At 35.8% G+C, this 16,287-nt stretch overlaps 3 protein-coding genes across 4 annotated transcripts in view; all 3 read right to left on the reverse strand.

Moving 5' to 3' along the window:
• Window positions 1-16,287, reverse strand: part of LOC126620260 (uncharacterized) — a 104,547-nt gene that overhangs the window by 60,295 nt on the left and 27,965 nt on the right. The gene's annotated exons all lie outside the window — the stretch shown is intronic.
• On the reverse strand, window positions 476-4,833 carry LOC126620246 (uncharacterized). Of its 2 annotated transcripts, none has more exons than XM_050288759.1 (7): window positions 2,939-4,833; window positions 2,761-2,851; window positions 2,287-2,444; window positions 2,078-2,129; window positions 1,905-1,984; window positions 1,708-1,750; window positions 476-1,600 (listed from the first exon to the last, which is right to left on the reverse strand). In XM_050288759.1, exons 1-7 carry the CDS (start codon window positions 4,652-4,654, stop codon window positions 873-875), a joined length of 2,868 nt encoding a protein of 955 aa, XP_050144716.1. In that variant the 5' UTR covers window positions 4,655-4,833; the 3' UTR covers window positions 476-872. The 2 variants fall into 2 exon arrangements, with proteins under 2 accessions (XP_050144716.1, XP_050144715.1); XM_050288758.1 differs by having other exon boundaries at window positions 1,708-1,801.
• Window positions 8,926-10,256, reverse strand: LOC126620263 (uncharacterized). Its single transcript, XM_050288781.1, has one exon. The coding sequence runs from the start codon at window positions 9,872-9,874 to the stop codon at window positions 9,332-9,334; it is 543 nt and encodes a 180-aa protein (XP_050144738.1). The 5' UTR covers window positions 9,875-10,256; the 3' UTR covers window positions 8,926-9,331.

The following is a 16,287-nucleotide window of genomic DNA, read 5'->3' on the forward strand; positions in this document are numbered from 1 at the left end:
AAGGAGTACGGGGATGAGATGGAGGAGATTGGCAGCGGAGAGATGGAAGAGGAGGGCTGTCGAACAAGGTGTTCCTAAATGTCTTAGGAAAGTGGCGAGAGGGCTCGGGGATGAAGTTTTGCCTCTCTTGCTTTCTGCCATATTTTAGCGCACAATGTTTGAGTTCAAAGCAAGTCCAAGCACATGAATTTTTGGCCCCTTTTTCAGTTTAATATAACGTGCTTAGGGTTCACAAATCAAGCTTGTTTAACTAGAATTTGAAATCATTGTAATAGTTGCCCTAATCCTTACTTCTTTGTAAAGAGGAATCCACATTCCTTGTGCAAACATCATAATCAAAATCGTTAAGTTGCACTTTTTTCGTGTTGTGGTATGGTGAAATCCACATTTCTTGTACAAATTTTATAAACAAAATTATTCATTTCACTCATTTGTAAGGAGGAAAATCAACGTTCCTCATTTAAACATCATAATCAAAATCAATCATTCGCTTTATAATCATCTATAGTCACCAAACATGTAGAAAAAGAAAAATAATAGACTTACAAATTACAAAGCACCCATTATGTATAAAGGGATGATAGGCTCTCTTACAAAAAAATTATGACGAAGAGCAACAAGATTTGACATTTACAACAAAAATACCAATGTTCAGTTTGGTCACCATGGCTCTTCTGACTCTTTGTACTTGTAGTGTACAATGTATGTATGTATGTATATATCCATGACAAGTGAGAAGTTTGTTCATAAACAAAATTTGATATGAGCGTTTCTTGGGAATGGGGAATCGAACTCGAGACCTTGTGGACCAAATTTGTTTCCATTTAAAGGAAAGAAATTATGATCCTATATCTTCACCAGCACATAACCAATTAATTAGGGCCTCCGAAAATATTATTCTGTACTTTTCGCGGCAGCCCAAAATTTTGGTATGCTCTGATTTCTCCGTCTAAAGTGGCTGTCACAATTACCAAACCCCAAGCTGTTGCTTGCATTGTTTGGCTAGCATTGTTGTTGCCTATATTGTCAAGCCAGGACCAAGAGGAAGACCAAGATGATGTGGAGGCACTACCGGCGGACATAGAACTTGAATCACCATACCTAATAGAGGAAGGGTCCGAATTGAACGACTCTCCAATCCCAGATTCTATTCGGCATATTTGAGCTGGATCTTGATCTTCCTGCGGCGGAGTTAAAGGTATTTGATCCGATGCATTTCCCTTGTTGTTGTTGTCTTTGTTGTTTTTCTTCGGAATAGGTGGTAGCATTCTCTTGCTTACACCTGCATCTTCTTGAGTAAGGGATGAATTGCCAGATTGTGGTTGTTGCATTGAGCATTTTGATTGTCTCTTAGAATGTTGCACAATGACAGATGGAGGGTCACCCTTTATGGTGCCTGGCCATGGGATTGCTACTGAAACATCTTTACACTGAAAATGTTCGTGGGAATTGGTGCTAGTGATGCTTTTTTTCCGTGTGGCTGAAATTCGGGGCTCATCCCGCCTCCAAATGTATACATGAGAGTCTTCACTAGCACATATGACGTACTTCCCGTTTGGAGTGAATGAAGCTCCAATTTGGCTACTCATATTTCGAAAACCTGTTCGTTATCAAATTTATATTTCCAATGTTATTTACTGAGCATAAATTTTATAGAGAATTAATTAAGGAAGTGAAAAGGTTCTGAGGATTTGAGGAGATGCATACCTCTAAACTTGTGAGTCACGTTTGTGCCATCCAAAATCCGAATCTGAGAATCAGCAGACGTGACAAGCATTTCAGTTGGGTTTATCGGTGAAAACTGTTTACATTGAAAATAAGAGAGGACGTAAGAAGCACTTCAGATGGATTTTATGTACGCAAGCAAACTGTACAACTAGAAAGTAGAGAAATTTCTACATTACCTGGAAACCTGTAATCTTTTTGGCTTGATTCTTCTTCTTGTTTTGAATATCAATCTGACTATGCTGACTTAATTTACAATCTAGATTTCAAAACAAGATGAGCTTTATCAATTATCATAGACTGTCTAAATTCGCATTGCCTACGAAAAAGAAACTAGAAAAGCAACTCACACCTTCTGCATTGTACATACGACATTTTCCTTTGTGTGAACCAATGATGCAAGCCTAGAGTTTTGAAACAGATTTGAAGCAAGATTAATCCAAATAGTGATGAAATTTTCTAAGCTGAATCAATTCAACTACTCAACTACTTAATTTACATGAAACATGCAAAAAGAAGAACATCTAAAAAGAATAGAAATAGTACATAATGGAGTTGTACCTGGCCATCTGGAGTATAGGAAGCAGCAGTGACCATTTCATAAAGATCAGTCCAATCCACGACTTGCCTAACAGCTACGTTCCACAATCGAATCTTTGCATCGAGTGAGCCACTAATAAAGTAATTGTGATCCAAAGGATTGAATTGTATGCAAGTCACTGCAAGACCAATAACCCAAGTCAAAACTCAAGAAACTATACAAGGAACAACATGATACAATGCTTCTATGTGTGTGTATTGGTAGTGATTTTCATACTCCAATTTTTCTCCATCTTCATTCCCCTTTCTTTGACATCCCTTTATCCTCCTTTAACTTTATTCAACAAAGGCTATAAAAAAATGGAGAAGAACGAGGAACATAATGGGAGAGCGAAAATCACTACTTGTGTGTATTTTGTATGCTACATCATCGTTTTAGACAACAAATACACACAAGAGGTAGGCATTGTTTTATATAATATATGAATATCTTACCATAATCATTGTGGGCAAACAACTTTAAACAAGTCTTGGTCTCCAAATCCCATAACCTAACAGTTTTGTCCATTGAAGATGAAAGCAATAGCTGCAAATTGATTAAATTATATCAGCCTAAATTAGCCTAACCTCAAATTAATCAATTGAAGAAAAGAACAATTAGAAAAGAGCTAACCTGATCTCTGGACCAGGACAGGTCCAGAACAGCATCCAAATGACCTTCAAAAGAGCAAAATGGTTTCTCCGAAAATGAAAACACTGTTTCGGGCACATGCACATATTCTGGGATTGGATTGCTTTTTCTAGCAGACCCACTTTTTTCCTTATTCTTATTCTCCTTCTCATATGGCACAACCACAGCTTGATCAGACATTGATGGAGAACGATCAGGGGTGAAGGAACAATCAGGGGTGGAAGACCCGAAAGAGTGATGAAGCGGGGTCGAATTCCCATCCAATGACATAATCTCACACTCTTGCACTTCCCACACTTGAATAATTCGATCCTCTCCCGCACTCGCAAGAAACCTTGCATCCAAGCTAAACTTAATAGCCCAAATTGACCCCTCGTGAGCTTGAATCTCTTGACACAAATGCAATGCTGATAACTCCTTGTAATGCTTCCCTGTCTGCCTAACTTTGACCCATTCCGATGAAGCTGACGAAGAAGAACTCGAGTTCTTGGCGGGTTTCTGCTCCGGCGGCAATGTTAGCGATGGCGTCGTGTTTTCCCTCTCTTTCTCACCAATCAACACACTCACAGCGGTCCCCACGCCTCGTATACTGTTCTTCAACAGAGCAACCCCTCTTCTCTTGCTCATCCTCAGGCTCTTCGAAACAAATGAATTTGCCCCTGCACCGACCTTCCTGTTATCGCCGCTGCCTTCCCTGGAAACGCTCTGTCTTCGCATAACCTCTTTCACCACTGGCGAGTACCCGACACATTTCTCGAACTCGTCCATCGTCAATTGCTTCCCTGTTTGGAGATCGCTGAGTCGATTCCAGCACCCATCCTGATCATACTCGTTCACGATGAACTTAGTCCCTGTGTCCAGATTCTTAATCAAGAAGAAGGCTCCTAACTGGTTATTCAAGAAAACCGACGACAATCCACCGCTAGTCTGAACCAATCGACTATTGGGGGTAGAGTCGCTGACTTCGTTAGTTGACACTTTAATCGATTCGGTGTACGGACATATTCTCGAGCGAGTTACAGCTATGGCGGAGCAAGTCCTCGTAAGTCGTTGCTTCGAGATTGTTCCGATTATCTCTTCCTTCCTTTGTTTATTTATCGAGAAAGCTTCAATGTCACCCTCCGACCTCGAACGGACGAGCATCACCGACAATGGTTCATGATCAGGCTCAGGCTCCGACTCTGGCTCTATCTCCGATACCGGCTGATTCGGCGATACTTGTACTTTTTCTTTAGCCCGAGTGATTGACCGAGGGATTGGAACAATGCCGTTTGTGATTTTGTTCGAAACGAGACGTTTAATGCTGGTTAGTTGTTTAAAGCTAATGAGGTCTTTTCCAGGTCCTTGGGCTAACCCCATGCCCTGCAATAATCGTTTTCGCCGCTCAGTGATAGACCCCGGTGCCTCCATCCAAATGTTGTAATTCGGCGTCATTGGAGCCGAAGAAGTAGACGGTGGGTCCATCGGAGCGGCTGCGGTGGAGGCACGAAAATCAACATCGTTTCGAACATATGAGACACATGAGGCAAATGAATTGCGACTGTCGTTGAAATCCTCATCTTCGGATGAGGATGCCTCGAGGTCGAGAGGAACGACGGAAGAGGCGCGTTCCTTTGACTCGAAAAAGCGATCATCGTCATCGTCGTCCCGGAGGCTGTCCCAGTTCATCGTCAACGTCTTTTTCCGCTCTATCTTCATGGTGCATTAGGCAAATATTGCGCAATTGAATAGGAAAAAAAAAGTAATTTTGTTGCGATTGATGATGAAATTACAAAGAGAAATTGAGTATTTTTTTGGAGTGTTTAGAAACTATTTGTGTTTCTGCGCGAGAAAGATTGAGAAAGTGGAAGAGAGGAAAAAAAGGGAGTTTGGTGGTTAATTACCGTTATTGAGGAAAATAGAAACAGTCAAGGGAGGGAAGAAAGAAGACGCTATAATTAATTAATTGAATAATTAAATTAATTAGTGGATTCCTTATTACTTTTTATGATAATTAGGATTTATCATAACGATTTTTCCATTTATGTCGTGCGGCCTCTACGGCCTCGGGCCTGCCACTCACTTCTTGCCACGTCACTGCTTTGTACTAATTCGTTGGTGGACTGGACTGCTGTTTAAAGAAGTTTGGAACTCTGAGATGTAAAGCCCAATGTCTCCCATGTTTGATGTGATCCATTATTAGGACTAACAATAGAAGTTGTATCCATCAAACGGAAAGGTGAAAGCAGGATTGTGAAAATTAATATCCAAAATCAAGAATATTGGTGCACTCAACTTTTTTTAGAGTGTTACCACTTAGTACATTGTTTAGTGGTATTCATCTTTACTTGTAAGTGAAAGTTCGTAGGTTTGATTCTCGTCCAAGACAAATTTGAACCACATTATTGCTAGCCTATTGAAAACAACAAAAATCTCGTGGATCAAATAAGAATGTTCTTACTCTTTTTTTTTTTTTTTTTGAGTGAAACGATAGCGTTAGTAAGTTAAATGTTAGATTAGCCATTAACGAGGTTTGAACTCACGCCATCATGTAAGGGCGCAACACATTTTCTATCATTATAGTAAATGGTCACTTTCAAAATATCCTTATTTTGATATTAGGGTAAATCGCTAAAATGGTCCCTGAGATTTGCATAACTCATCACTTTGGTCCCTAAGATTCCAAAACGATAAAAGTGGTCCCTGAGATTTACCACCATCCATCATTTTGGTCATTCCGTTAAAAAATCTGTTAAGTGTCCCGGAGGAAGTTTGGGCAATTTTCAAAGCTTCGTAACTCAATCGTTTCTAAACCAAATTAGACCCATAATATATCAAAATGAAGATAGGAAAGTGTAGAATAAGATTATACCTATTTCAAAGCCCAATGATTGCCGAAGACGGCCGGAAAATAGTCTCAAAGTTGACTGGTCCGAGTGAAAACTTGAAAACTCGCCGGAAATTGGGTAAACTCTAAACGTTCATAACTTCTTCAATACTCAACGAATTCAAGTGATTCAAAAACGAAAATCATACTTCTCAACAAGACAAAGAGAATGGTAACTTTTTGAAGACTAAATCGCCGTGGTTTGTCCGGAAAACGGCTCGAAAGTAACTGTCTTAGTCTACTTTCGAGCCATTTTCCGGCCAAACCACAGTGCTTTAGCTGTCAAAAAATGTACCATTCTCTTCGTCTCATCGAGAAGTATGATTTTAGTTTTTGAATCACTTGATTTCGTTGAGTTATGAAGAAGTTATGAACGTTTAAAGTTTACCCAGTTTTCGGCGAGTTTTCAACTTTTCACTCGGACCAGTCAACTTTGAGTCTATTTTCGGACCATCTTCGGCAATCATTGGGCTTTGAAATAGGTATAATCTTATTCTACACTTTTCTATCTTCATTTTAATATGTTATGGGTCTAATTTGGTTAAGAAACGATTGAGTTACGAAGTTTTGAAAATTGCCCAAACTCACTACGGGACACTTAACTGAGTTTTTAACGGAATGACCAAAATCATGGATGATGGAAAATCTCATGGACCACTTTTATTGTTTTGGAATCTCAGGGACCAAAGTAATGAGTTATACAAATCTCAATGACCATTTTGACGATTTACCCTGATCTTATAATATAAAACCCTTTGTGTGCTTGGATTAATTCATCTGTAAAACAAGCAAACAGATGGCCTTTCATGAAGAAACAATAGTACTAGATCCCACGTCTAAATATTCATATTTTATTCATTAAATATTAATCTCGTACTTCGAAGGTTATAAAACTAATTTATCATGGGACATGGGACTTGGAGCATGTTTGCCTTTCTTGGAAACCTAATTCAGATTTTCTTTTATAACATATTGTATACATACATACATATATATATATATATATATATATATATATATATATATGAAATCTTTAGGAGAAAAGATCTTCATTTTTTTTAGGAAATTTTAACGAAAAACTCCTAGTACTGTTTATTTTAATGAAAAACTACATTTTTATACTAAAATGATACTATTCACTTTACCCTTTATTTTGTCCTTATCGTTAAAACTCAAAGTTTTCAAGCCCTTTTCATTATTATTATTTTTTATAAAAATGGGGATTAGTTGTAGGGTCCACACTACATTGAACTTTAACGATCTAAACTGTCTATTTTTCAAGTTGTACCTCATAAATCTGCCTTGTAAAATATTAGCCAAATCGGAAATGTTTAAGACATCTAATTGGGTTCAAAGAAATTAACGAATACTTTGTCATATAAGTGTTGTATATTTTTGTTGAAGAAATAATGAAATTTTGTCTTAATAATTAAATAGGCAAATGATTTCGGATTGAATTGAATTTTTGCGAGGATGGTCTATGAATCGAGACTTACAAAATAGACGGTTCAAATCGTTGAAGTTCGATGTAGAGTGAGCCCCACACCTAATCCGCATTTTTTGAAAAAAAAATGAGGATCCCTTTGCATAAAGGCCATATATATATTAGTTATAACCAAACTGTCTATTAATAGAACCTTGTTTGTCAACTAAAGTTCCATGAAATTGTCATTCTAACCCAGTAACCAAAATTGAACAAAAAATTTAGTAATTACATGCAACATAAATTTTTCTTTTTTTTACACCAACCTCATAGCTAGAAGTGGCAAATTAACACATTGAGTTGTTAATAAGTACCTATTAAAACTTATTTAGTTTGATTTCATCTTATAATATCATGACTAATCTCACATCCATATTACGGTAATCACATATTTAATTACACACTTACAACAATTGAGCACTAGTACAGATTTCAGAGAACACTATGAACAGTCTCCTCTCCCCCTTCTCTAAAGGAAGGCCTACTAATAAATAACGATTAAAAATGTCAAAGCAAAGCTTTACCACGTATGGTCAAATGATAAGTTCAAACCAATAAAAATATTAGGACATGTTTGGTATTGTACTTGAATCCAACTTTTTAAACTCAAAAACAATTTTCAAGTTTTAGGCCTTAAAAACTTGTTTGGTATGACTATTTTCAAAAACTGAACTCAAGACTAACTAAAAAATATAGTCTATTATATAAAAACATAAAAAGTGAGTTTTTAGAGTTTTTAAACTTAAACTCACTTTTTTCTTTTCTCTTCCTCCTCCACTCTCACTCCAAATCTCTCTCTTTTCTTCTTTCTCTATCCTTTTTTTTTTTTTATCTTTTTCGTCTCTCCTCCAATTCGTTCTTTTTATTCTTTAGGTTTTTTTTCTCACTCATTTTCCTCTTTATCTCGTATGATTCTCTCTCTTCTTTCGTTTTCCTTAAATCATATCTTACTTTCTTTCCTCCTCTCTTCTCTTTCTACCTCTCTTGCGACCTCCTTTTTTTAAATCTCTTTGTTATAGTTTAAGTCGTAAGATTTAAAAATTTTAAATTAGAAACCAATCAAGTTTTTAAGTCTTCAAAAAAACTGTTTTCAATAAATGTTCTTAAAAAATGTTTTGAGAAATGATAAAAATTTTCAAATAGGATATCAAACAGGCCCTTAGAGTTCTAGTATTATTCACTATACCTTTAAAAATGGTTTTTCATTCAAATGAAAGTTTTTTTGGATTTTTCGTTAGTTTTCTTTTGATTTTATCCCAGATTTTGAACATATGAATACTCTCATAATTTTACATGAACAATATTTCACACTAATTTACACTAAAAAAGTAGTTTGGATCTGAATTTTTGTTGTTTGAAAAAAACACGCTAATATTCACGGCAATCCACCCCACTCCTGCCGCTTTCATGAAATTAATTAAGTAAAAAAAGATAATTCTCACAATAAACTCATAGCCTGTGAGTTAATACTTGTAACTGACTCAGTTACGAATTAGAAACAAGGTGTAATGTAACACTTATTTAAATTAATTAATTATATTTATTTTGGACTTTATTTCGAATAATAAATACCATACTTATGTTTTGTCTTAAAATAGTCCCTAAAAGAAAAAACAAACGTTTGAAAAAATGAAATAAAACTCGAAATTAATATATATATATCAATTGAAACAGAATGTGGCAATATTATATTGCAATTGCTCCTGAAAAAGGAAAAAAATCATAATATATATATATATATATTTCATCAGTTTCATGATCTTTTATCTTTAGCAGGAGAAGAGAATAACACCTCGAGCACAAAAGAAACATAAAATCTTTCAATGCATCTCTCTCTCTTTTCTTCTTTCTTCTTTCTTCTTTTTCCATCTTTACAGCGTCTTCTTCCCTTTAACCAAGATCTAACAAAAATTGAAAAAAAAAAAAAACGAAAAAAGATGGAGCTGAGAGATCAGAATTTTATTTAATTATGAATTATGGGTTACCATGAATAATATGGATGAACAAAACTCCAACTGCAGTTTAACTAATCACTCTGATCGTCTGGCTTTCTTGATTTTGGCGCGCCCATCCGGGGCGAGGGAAAAGTTGACCAAAATATCATATCCAGTTGTGCTGTTGTAAACTGAACCCTTCTGCGAGCAGCCGGCGGCGGAGGCGACGGCGACCGCGAAAACACTTTTCTCTTTAGAAAGCGTTTGGGTTTGCCAGGCGCAGGCGGGCATTCTGTCATCGGCGGGATTTTGTGCTCCAGCGACGTCGGCGTTTTGAACCCGTCGTCGTCGTCATCCACGACGTCCTTGTCGTTCGTCGATGATTCATCTTCCACCGGGAACGGCGGCGTCTTGCGGTCTTGTTTTGGCGGGGTGTTAATGTGATCTGGTGTAATGTTCTGGGACGGCTCTGGTTCTTCTTTCTTGGGCTGTTCTTGTTGTTGACGATCATGAGGCGCATCATCGTGATCCGACGGCTTGGATTGAAACTCCGACATGGGTGTCTCGCTCCGGTCTTGTTTGTGTGAATTTGAGACGTTGAGGACGGAGATCCGGTCGACTAGGTTCGACTCCATGAACGACGAATGCAAGAAGAAGACGGAAAGAAGATATCGGAATTAATGGCGGGTGCAAGAAGAAGAGGAATGCAAGAAGAGGCCTGAAATTTAGAATATACAGGATGTATTGATAGATATATAATCTGATCGAGTGATCGAATTCACAATGTTTTGGTATTTTCCCTATTCCTAATTGGATTGGGTTTTAGGGATTTCTGTGAGAGCTTGCTTATTTTTCTATGTGAACTTTTAGAGGTAGAGAAAAGAAGGGAAACGGTTTTAACTATATAACCCTACAAAAACAGAAAGATTGAGTTTCCGCGAGTCTTTTTGGAGGATTGAGTAATTTTTCAGTGTGAACAGAACAAGGGGAGAGGAAGAGAGTTTGTGTCCATTGGATCCTACACCGAAAGCGAGAGGGATTGAAATTGTAACTCTTACACTAATAAATTGATGAGTTTTTATCACTAAATGGTCATTGAAATAAAAAATCAATCCATGAAGTCCTTGAAAATACAATTTTGTTAAAAATTCTGCTATATGCTGATGTTGAACATATGTGGGTCCCATAAGATTTATGGGTTTTTAACGCATACGATCCCTAAAATTGATTGATACCATCAAGATGGTCCCTAAAATTAAAAATTGATCAATGTAGTCCCTGAAAATACGTGTTGCAAATCAATATGGCTATTCTGTCAAAATTTTTGGTATGTGCCGATGTGAATTTAATAATTTAATAATTAATTGAAAAAGTTGTCAAAATACCTTTTTGCACAATGGGATATCTCATGGCAGAGCTCGCCGTTCTCCGCGTTACCAAGATCACAAGGGAGTGCCCAACAAGCTCTCCAAGATCAAGGTTGTGAGGATGTTGATTGCCCAAATGTTAACAAAGATGTCACATAAGTCACCTGCAATCCAAGCCATCACCAAAGGTGGTCTTGCTACTGGTCTAATTCTGTGAACAGTGTCGAAGAGTGTAACAATGGGTGTCTTGAGAATTTTTTTGCTTTCATAGAAGGGACGACAAAGGCTACCATAGATTGAGGTAGAGGAGTGTGGGTTGGATCGAAGGTGATTGTGGGACTGGTTTATGAGTTGACAATTTTAAATTATTATTAAATTATTAAACCTATTTCTAATTTATTTTTAATTTAATTAGACTTGTGAGATGCATTTATGTGCTACATTTGCGCATAACCGAATTTTTGACAGAATTGTGATTGATGAATCACATTGATTTAACACACCTATTTTTAGGAACTACATTAATCGATTTTCAATTTTAAATACCATCTCGATAGTATGAGCTAATTTCAAGAATTATTTGGGATAAAAACCTCGATTGAAACTCTCTTGAATTTGGTTATGGATGGGAGGATGGAATAATATGAGAATTTAGTACTAGGAAGAAAGGATACAACATAATATGTTTGTTTGAGCACGTGGCTTGTCATGGGACCATATATATCTATGACATGTTAATTATATCTATAATCTAATTTATCTTCTCGTGGTATTAAGAAGGTGCCTTGTTTAACTTGCAAGCAAGCGTGGGCCCAAGTAAATTTTATTTTCCTTTTGGGTTTCTAAAGTTTGTTTTGATTTGAATTTCATTGTTCTAATTAATTTGTACCAAACAGTATCAAATTCAGCTATATGCTCAAGTCCTAATTTAGACATTCACCGATTACTATACATGTAAGGTGAATATCCATAACTGTCTATGTTGTCTAGTAATGTATTTTTACGATTAGTAGTATTTAATTCTAGGTTTCATTCACGAGTTAATTCTGTAACAAATTATATTTTGCTCATCTAAAATGTGCAAAAATTTTAAAATTCATTAGATAAAGTTGATATGAAAATGCGGACAATCAAATTAACTACTAACTTATTGTGATTCAGTTAGTGTTTAGCATGATAATTCCTGAAAAAGAATTTAATTAAAAAATATAATAATTCTGATGGTTGAATAACACCCTGGAATTCACCACAATACGGGGGTGGTTGGAACCACCGACTCACAAAGTGGGTAACAATAAATAAAATTTAACATCTAACTCTACAAACCTGTCGTAACTAACACGGTTGCAGCAGTATCTCCCATCTTCACGATGTGGGTCTTGCATCTGTGATTTTTTTTCCCAATTGTACATCATCACCTCCAACCATATAAAAATAAAGGAAAATTAATGAAAAAAGACTTGAAAACTTTGAGTTTTAACAATAAAGATAAAATAAATGATAAAGTAAATAGTACCATGATTGACTTTTTAGTGTAAAAATATGGTTTTTTGTTAAATGAACAGTACTGAGAGTTTTTCGTTAAAATTCCTTATAAATAAACTAAAAAGTTGTTGTCACGATAAGTTTTTCGACGCCCGCTACATGGTGTTACTGTCTGTATATATTATTCTACGTGTTTCAAACTTATTTGAGATTTTGCTCTTTTTAAGAAGTGTGTTTTATTACAAGAGCTTTTATTCGAAACACGTCGATGTTTTCATTTATATAATTCAAGTGCTTATTATTTTATATATAGCAAGGTTATAATTTCATTTATTAACACCACATCAAAACTTCACTAGGGAGTTTTACAGCACAAATTAAAACAACTACCCAGTACAATCAACCAACGAGCGACTTATTTAAACAAACGCTTGAATATGCTTACTAAATAAGTACTACAATATACTTTTTCAGATAGTGCTTCTAAGATTTAGAAATATTTTTACAACTCATAAGCAATTTTAGATTTTTTTTTTTCAAACATGGTCAGAAACATCTTTCGTAATCCAAAAATACTTCTAGTCATTCCAAAAACAATTAGAAACATGTCTTTAGGATAATCCCTTGACGTCTACTTGCTCTACCTAAATTTGTATAAATTAAAATCGTCTACCACTCAAATTACAACATGTGAATTAATAGCACGTGCGACGGTGGAATAGTCAGACCATAATACATATTGGTTGTTAGTTTCTACCATCCATACCCATAAAGGGTAATTAGAATAGTAGAGGAAAATAAATAGGGAGAGTGGGTCACCTCTCTGGATTAACCTAACCCAATAAAAATCTCAACCAAATCATTAACTAAATGAGCGAAATTTCCTTAAATAGAAGGCCAAAAAAAAAAAAAAAAAAAGATGGTGATGGTGATGCTTTTGTAGCTTAGGATTCCTTCCCAAAACTCATGAAAAATAGAGGAAGAGGTTAGGATTTGGTAACCTTCCAATCCAAATCCAATGCGATATGATAAATTAGTTCAGAAATAACCAAACGAGATCGCGGTTTTGAGGGAAAAGCGGGGACCTCGTCCGTTGGGAGTGCATGGTTTTCATCATCAAAATTAGGTTTGTGGCTTTTGGGATTGCAAGATTTCAACTCCACCTTCCTTCCACGTAACTAACGTGAAGATAACGGTCCAATCCTTACTCATTAGGGTTCTTTTTCTTGTTTCTACCCACCCTATTTTCTCCCTCTTAATCTGGATTAGAAAGCGTGCACACTCTTTGACATTCACATTATGTTGATTTGCTAACCACCTATTAAGGGTGGGGTCTGTTATACTGATTTAAGAACTTGGGACGTGCTTAATTTGACTTTTATATGAGGTGACAATGAATTACTCACCAACACCTCATTCGACCTATTCATAATACAACTAATCACTTTAATGCTCTGCTTAGTTACAAGTCCACACTACTAGGTTTGGCGACAAGAAAGTGTACACTCAGTTTTTACTTTGTTGAAAGAGATTCTCAGTTCAATCTCATCAACAACATCAATTTGGATATAAAAAAAAAAAGGTGAGAATGAGCCAACATATCTCGTAGACGAGAATTTTTTTCACAAAACGGGATTAACACCACTGTGACAATCTAGCCCCTGATTATATGCAAAAGTCCCTTCAAATTGTCATATATTAGTAGCCAGGAATGCCACAATAACTGTTACCCGCTTCCATCTATATTCGCAATTTCTTATCCTCGTTGATGTACAATAGAATACTTGTCATTTAGTACCACGGTCTAGTAACATTCTTCTCTACTTGTAAGTGCAAGGATTTAGGTTCGATTATCGCCAAAGGTAAATTTGAACTATATTAATGTGGATAATATCGTTTATTCAAAAAAAATAAAACAAATGGTAGAATACTTCACTTCTACGCCTAGGACAAATGTTCAGTTGGAACTTGGAAAAATAAAAATAATATACAATTATTCCATTGGAAATATTACCAACCTCATCAAGAATTTCATCAAATTCTCAATATTAAGCATCATAAGAGCATCTTCAAATGAGATATTAAAAGTGCTAAGTAGACATTTAAGGCTAAAAAAAGCAACAAAACTTTCTCGAACTGATGCTTCATTTCTGACGTGGAATAGCGTCTAGGCTCTTGCTGCCTAATTTGATGTTGTTGTCAAATTGAGCTTAATTTTGGGTTTTTAATAAACGGGCTCTCATTTAATATTAAAACTTTGGGCTAACTGTAAAATATGATTGGCTATCTGTTTTTAATATTTATTAGTATTTTTTGTCAAATGATAGATTTTGTTAGATTAGCTATTGACAAGGTTTGAACTCACGCTGTTATGTAAAAGTACAACATATTTTCTCCACTGTAGTAAAATGCCACTTACTTAATATTTATTAGTTCAATAAATACAACTCAAAAGGAGATGAAAATCAAATTGTATTTAACATATCGGTTGAAACAAAAAATTGTACAAAACGTTAAATTACCAGATAAGTCATTATATTCAAATTTTAAGTGTCCTTTAGTTTTGAAAATTAATGAACTAAACGTTAGAGAATATGGTAAGAAAGATCATCAGCTCGTATAGTAATGATGAAGAGGTGAAGTGACGTACAAAGCAAAATATAAACAAACAATGTAGAGAGGACGCAAACTCGCATGGGGAGGGGAATCGGAATATTGTAAAGGCACTGTGCATATTCTTCGTCATGATTTTGTCCCCAATGCCAACTTGCCAACCATCATGTCTCATGTCACACAAATACAATCATCCATCCCCAGCTCCAGATTCAACACCCTTCTCACGAATCTTCATCGGAATTTGGTTTATTAATTTAAATTTCTTATTAACAAGGCTGCCAATTGCAACCCTACCCAGAATTTTCCTACCCTGGCTTGCTAGCTATATCACCCAACCTTTCTTGTTTTCTATTGTTCGGGCATGTTACTCCATAATTAATTTTCGCTTCTTTGGTTATTGCAATATCTACTAATAGTTGTTAGTCATAAATGTGCGTGTGAGCAATTAATATCAACGGCTAAACATTCGTTTATGTGCGTGTAAGTGATTAACATTAGAGAGTTGAATATATCAACCTATGTGCGTGGAGGTGACTTAACGTACGTGTCGTATACTATAACACGTACCATGCTAACACCTCTATAAATTCAAAGTCATCAAATCTAACAAATTAGTATTAGAGCATCTCTAATGGAGTAGGCAAATGAGTAGTCAAACCCATTTTGATGATCTACATTGGCAAAAACATGCTCCGGTAATGTTTACGTGCGTGTAAGTGATTAATATCAACGACTAACAGTCATTTACGTGCATGTAAACGACGAACATCAACAATTGGTAATCATTTACGTGCTTGTAAGCGACTTAATTAATACATACATGTGTGAAACAACTCTAGAATTCTAAAGTCATCAAATCAAACAAAGTGGTAGGTAGGTTGGATATGTAGAGATTTGATTGACTGTAATATCAGAGTTAGGAATAGTGAGCCTTCTATAAAACTGAGGATTAGTCAATTAATCATGAGATGAGGCTCACTACTTATCAATAATTAACAAACTACTTTTACAAAACAATAATAATAAACAAACTACCTAAGTGATCCTCCTCCATGAAAGTCCTCACATAGCTCGATCGATCTCTCCATGCCCATTTGCCTATTTTATGAACCATCAATATATGGTAATTTTTAATGAGCTGGAAACATGATCTGAAACAAGTGTTACTTTACAATTAGTTGGAAATTTTTTTAATTGTATCAAAACATTTGGTGTTTTGGATCATGCTCTCGGCATATTAAAAAATCCATCCAATATATGAAAGTATGCATGCACGTGTTATGTGTCGAATGGAAATTTGGGACCATAAACTGAAGGATGATTTGTCAACTTTTGGAAGATGCCCAGTTGGGCTAATGGCTATGCAAAAAAGAAAAAAACTTTATATTATCATCTTTGGAGTAGAAATTAGAGGCCATTGCCCACTGGCCACTATGTCGTGTCGCTCGTTTAGTCATGGCTCTTATGTCAGGAATTAAGATCCGAGCCAGCCCAACACAAATTCCACAATCATGACTTTATGTACCTCGTTCTCGATATCAAAATCTACTAACATACTTTGCTATGGATGTGGACTCTTA

This window comes from Malus sylvestris, chromosome 4 (assembly GCF_916048215.2).
Source record: "Malus sylvestris chromosome 4, drMalSylv7.2, whole genome shotgun sequence".
Lineage (NCBI taxonomy): Eukaryota > Viridiplantae > Streptophyta > Magnoliopsida > Rosales > Rosaceae > Malus > Malus sylvestris.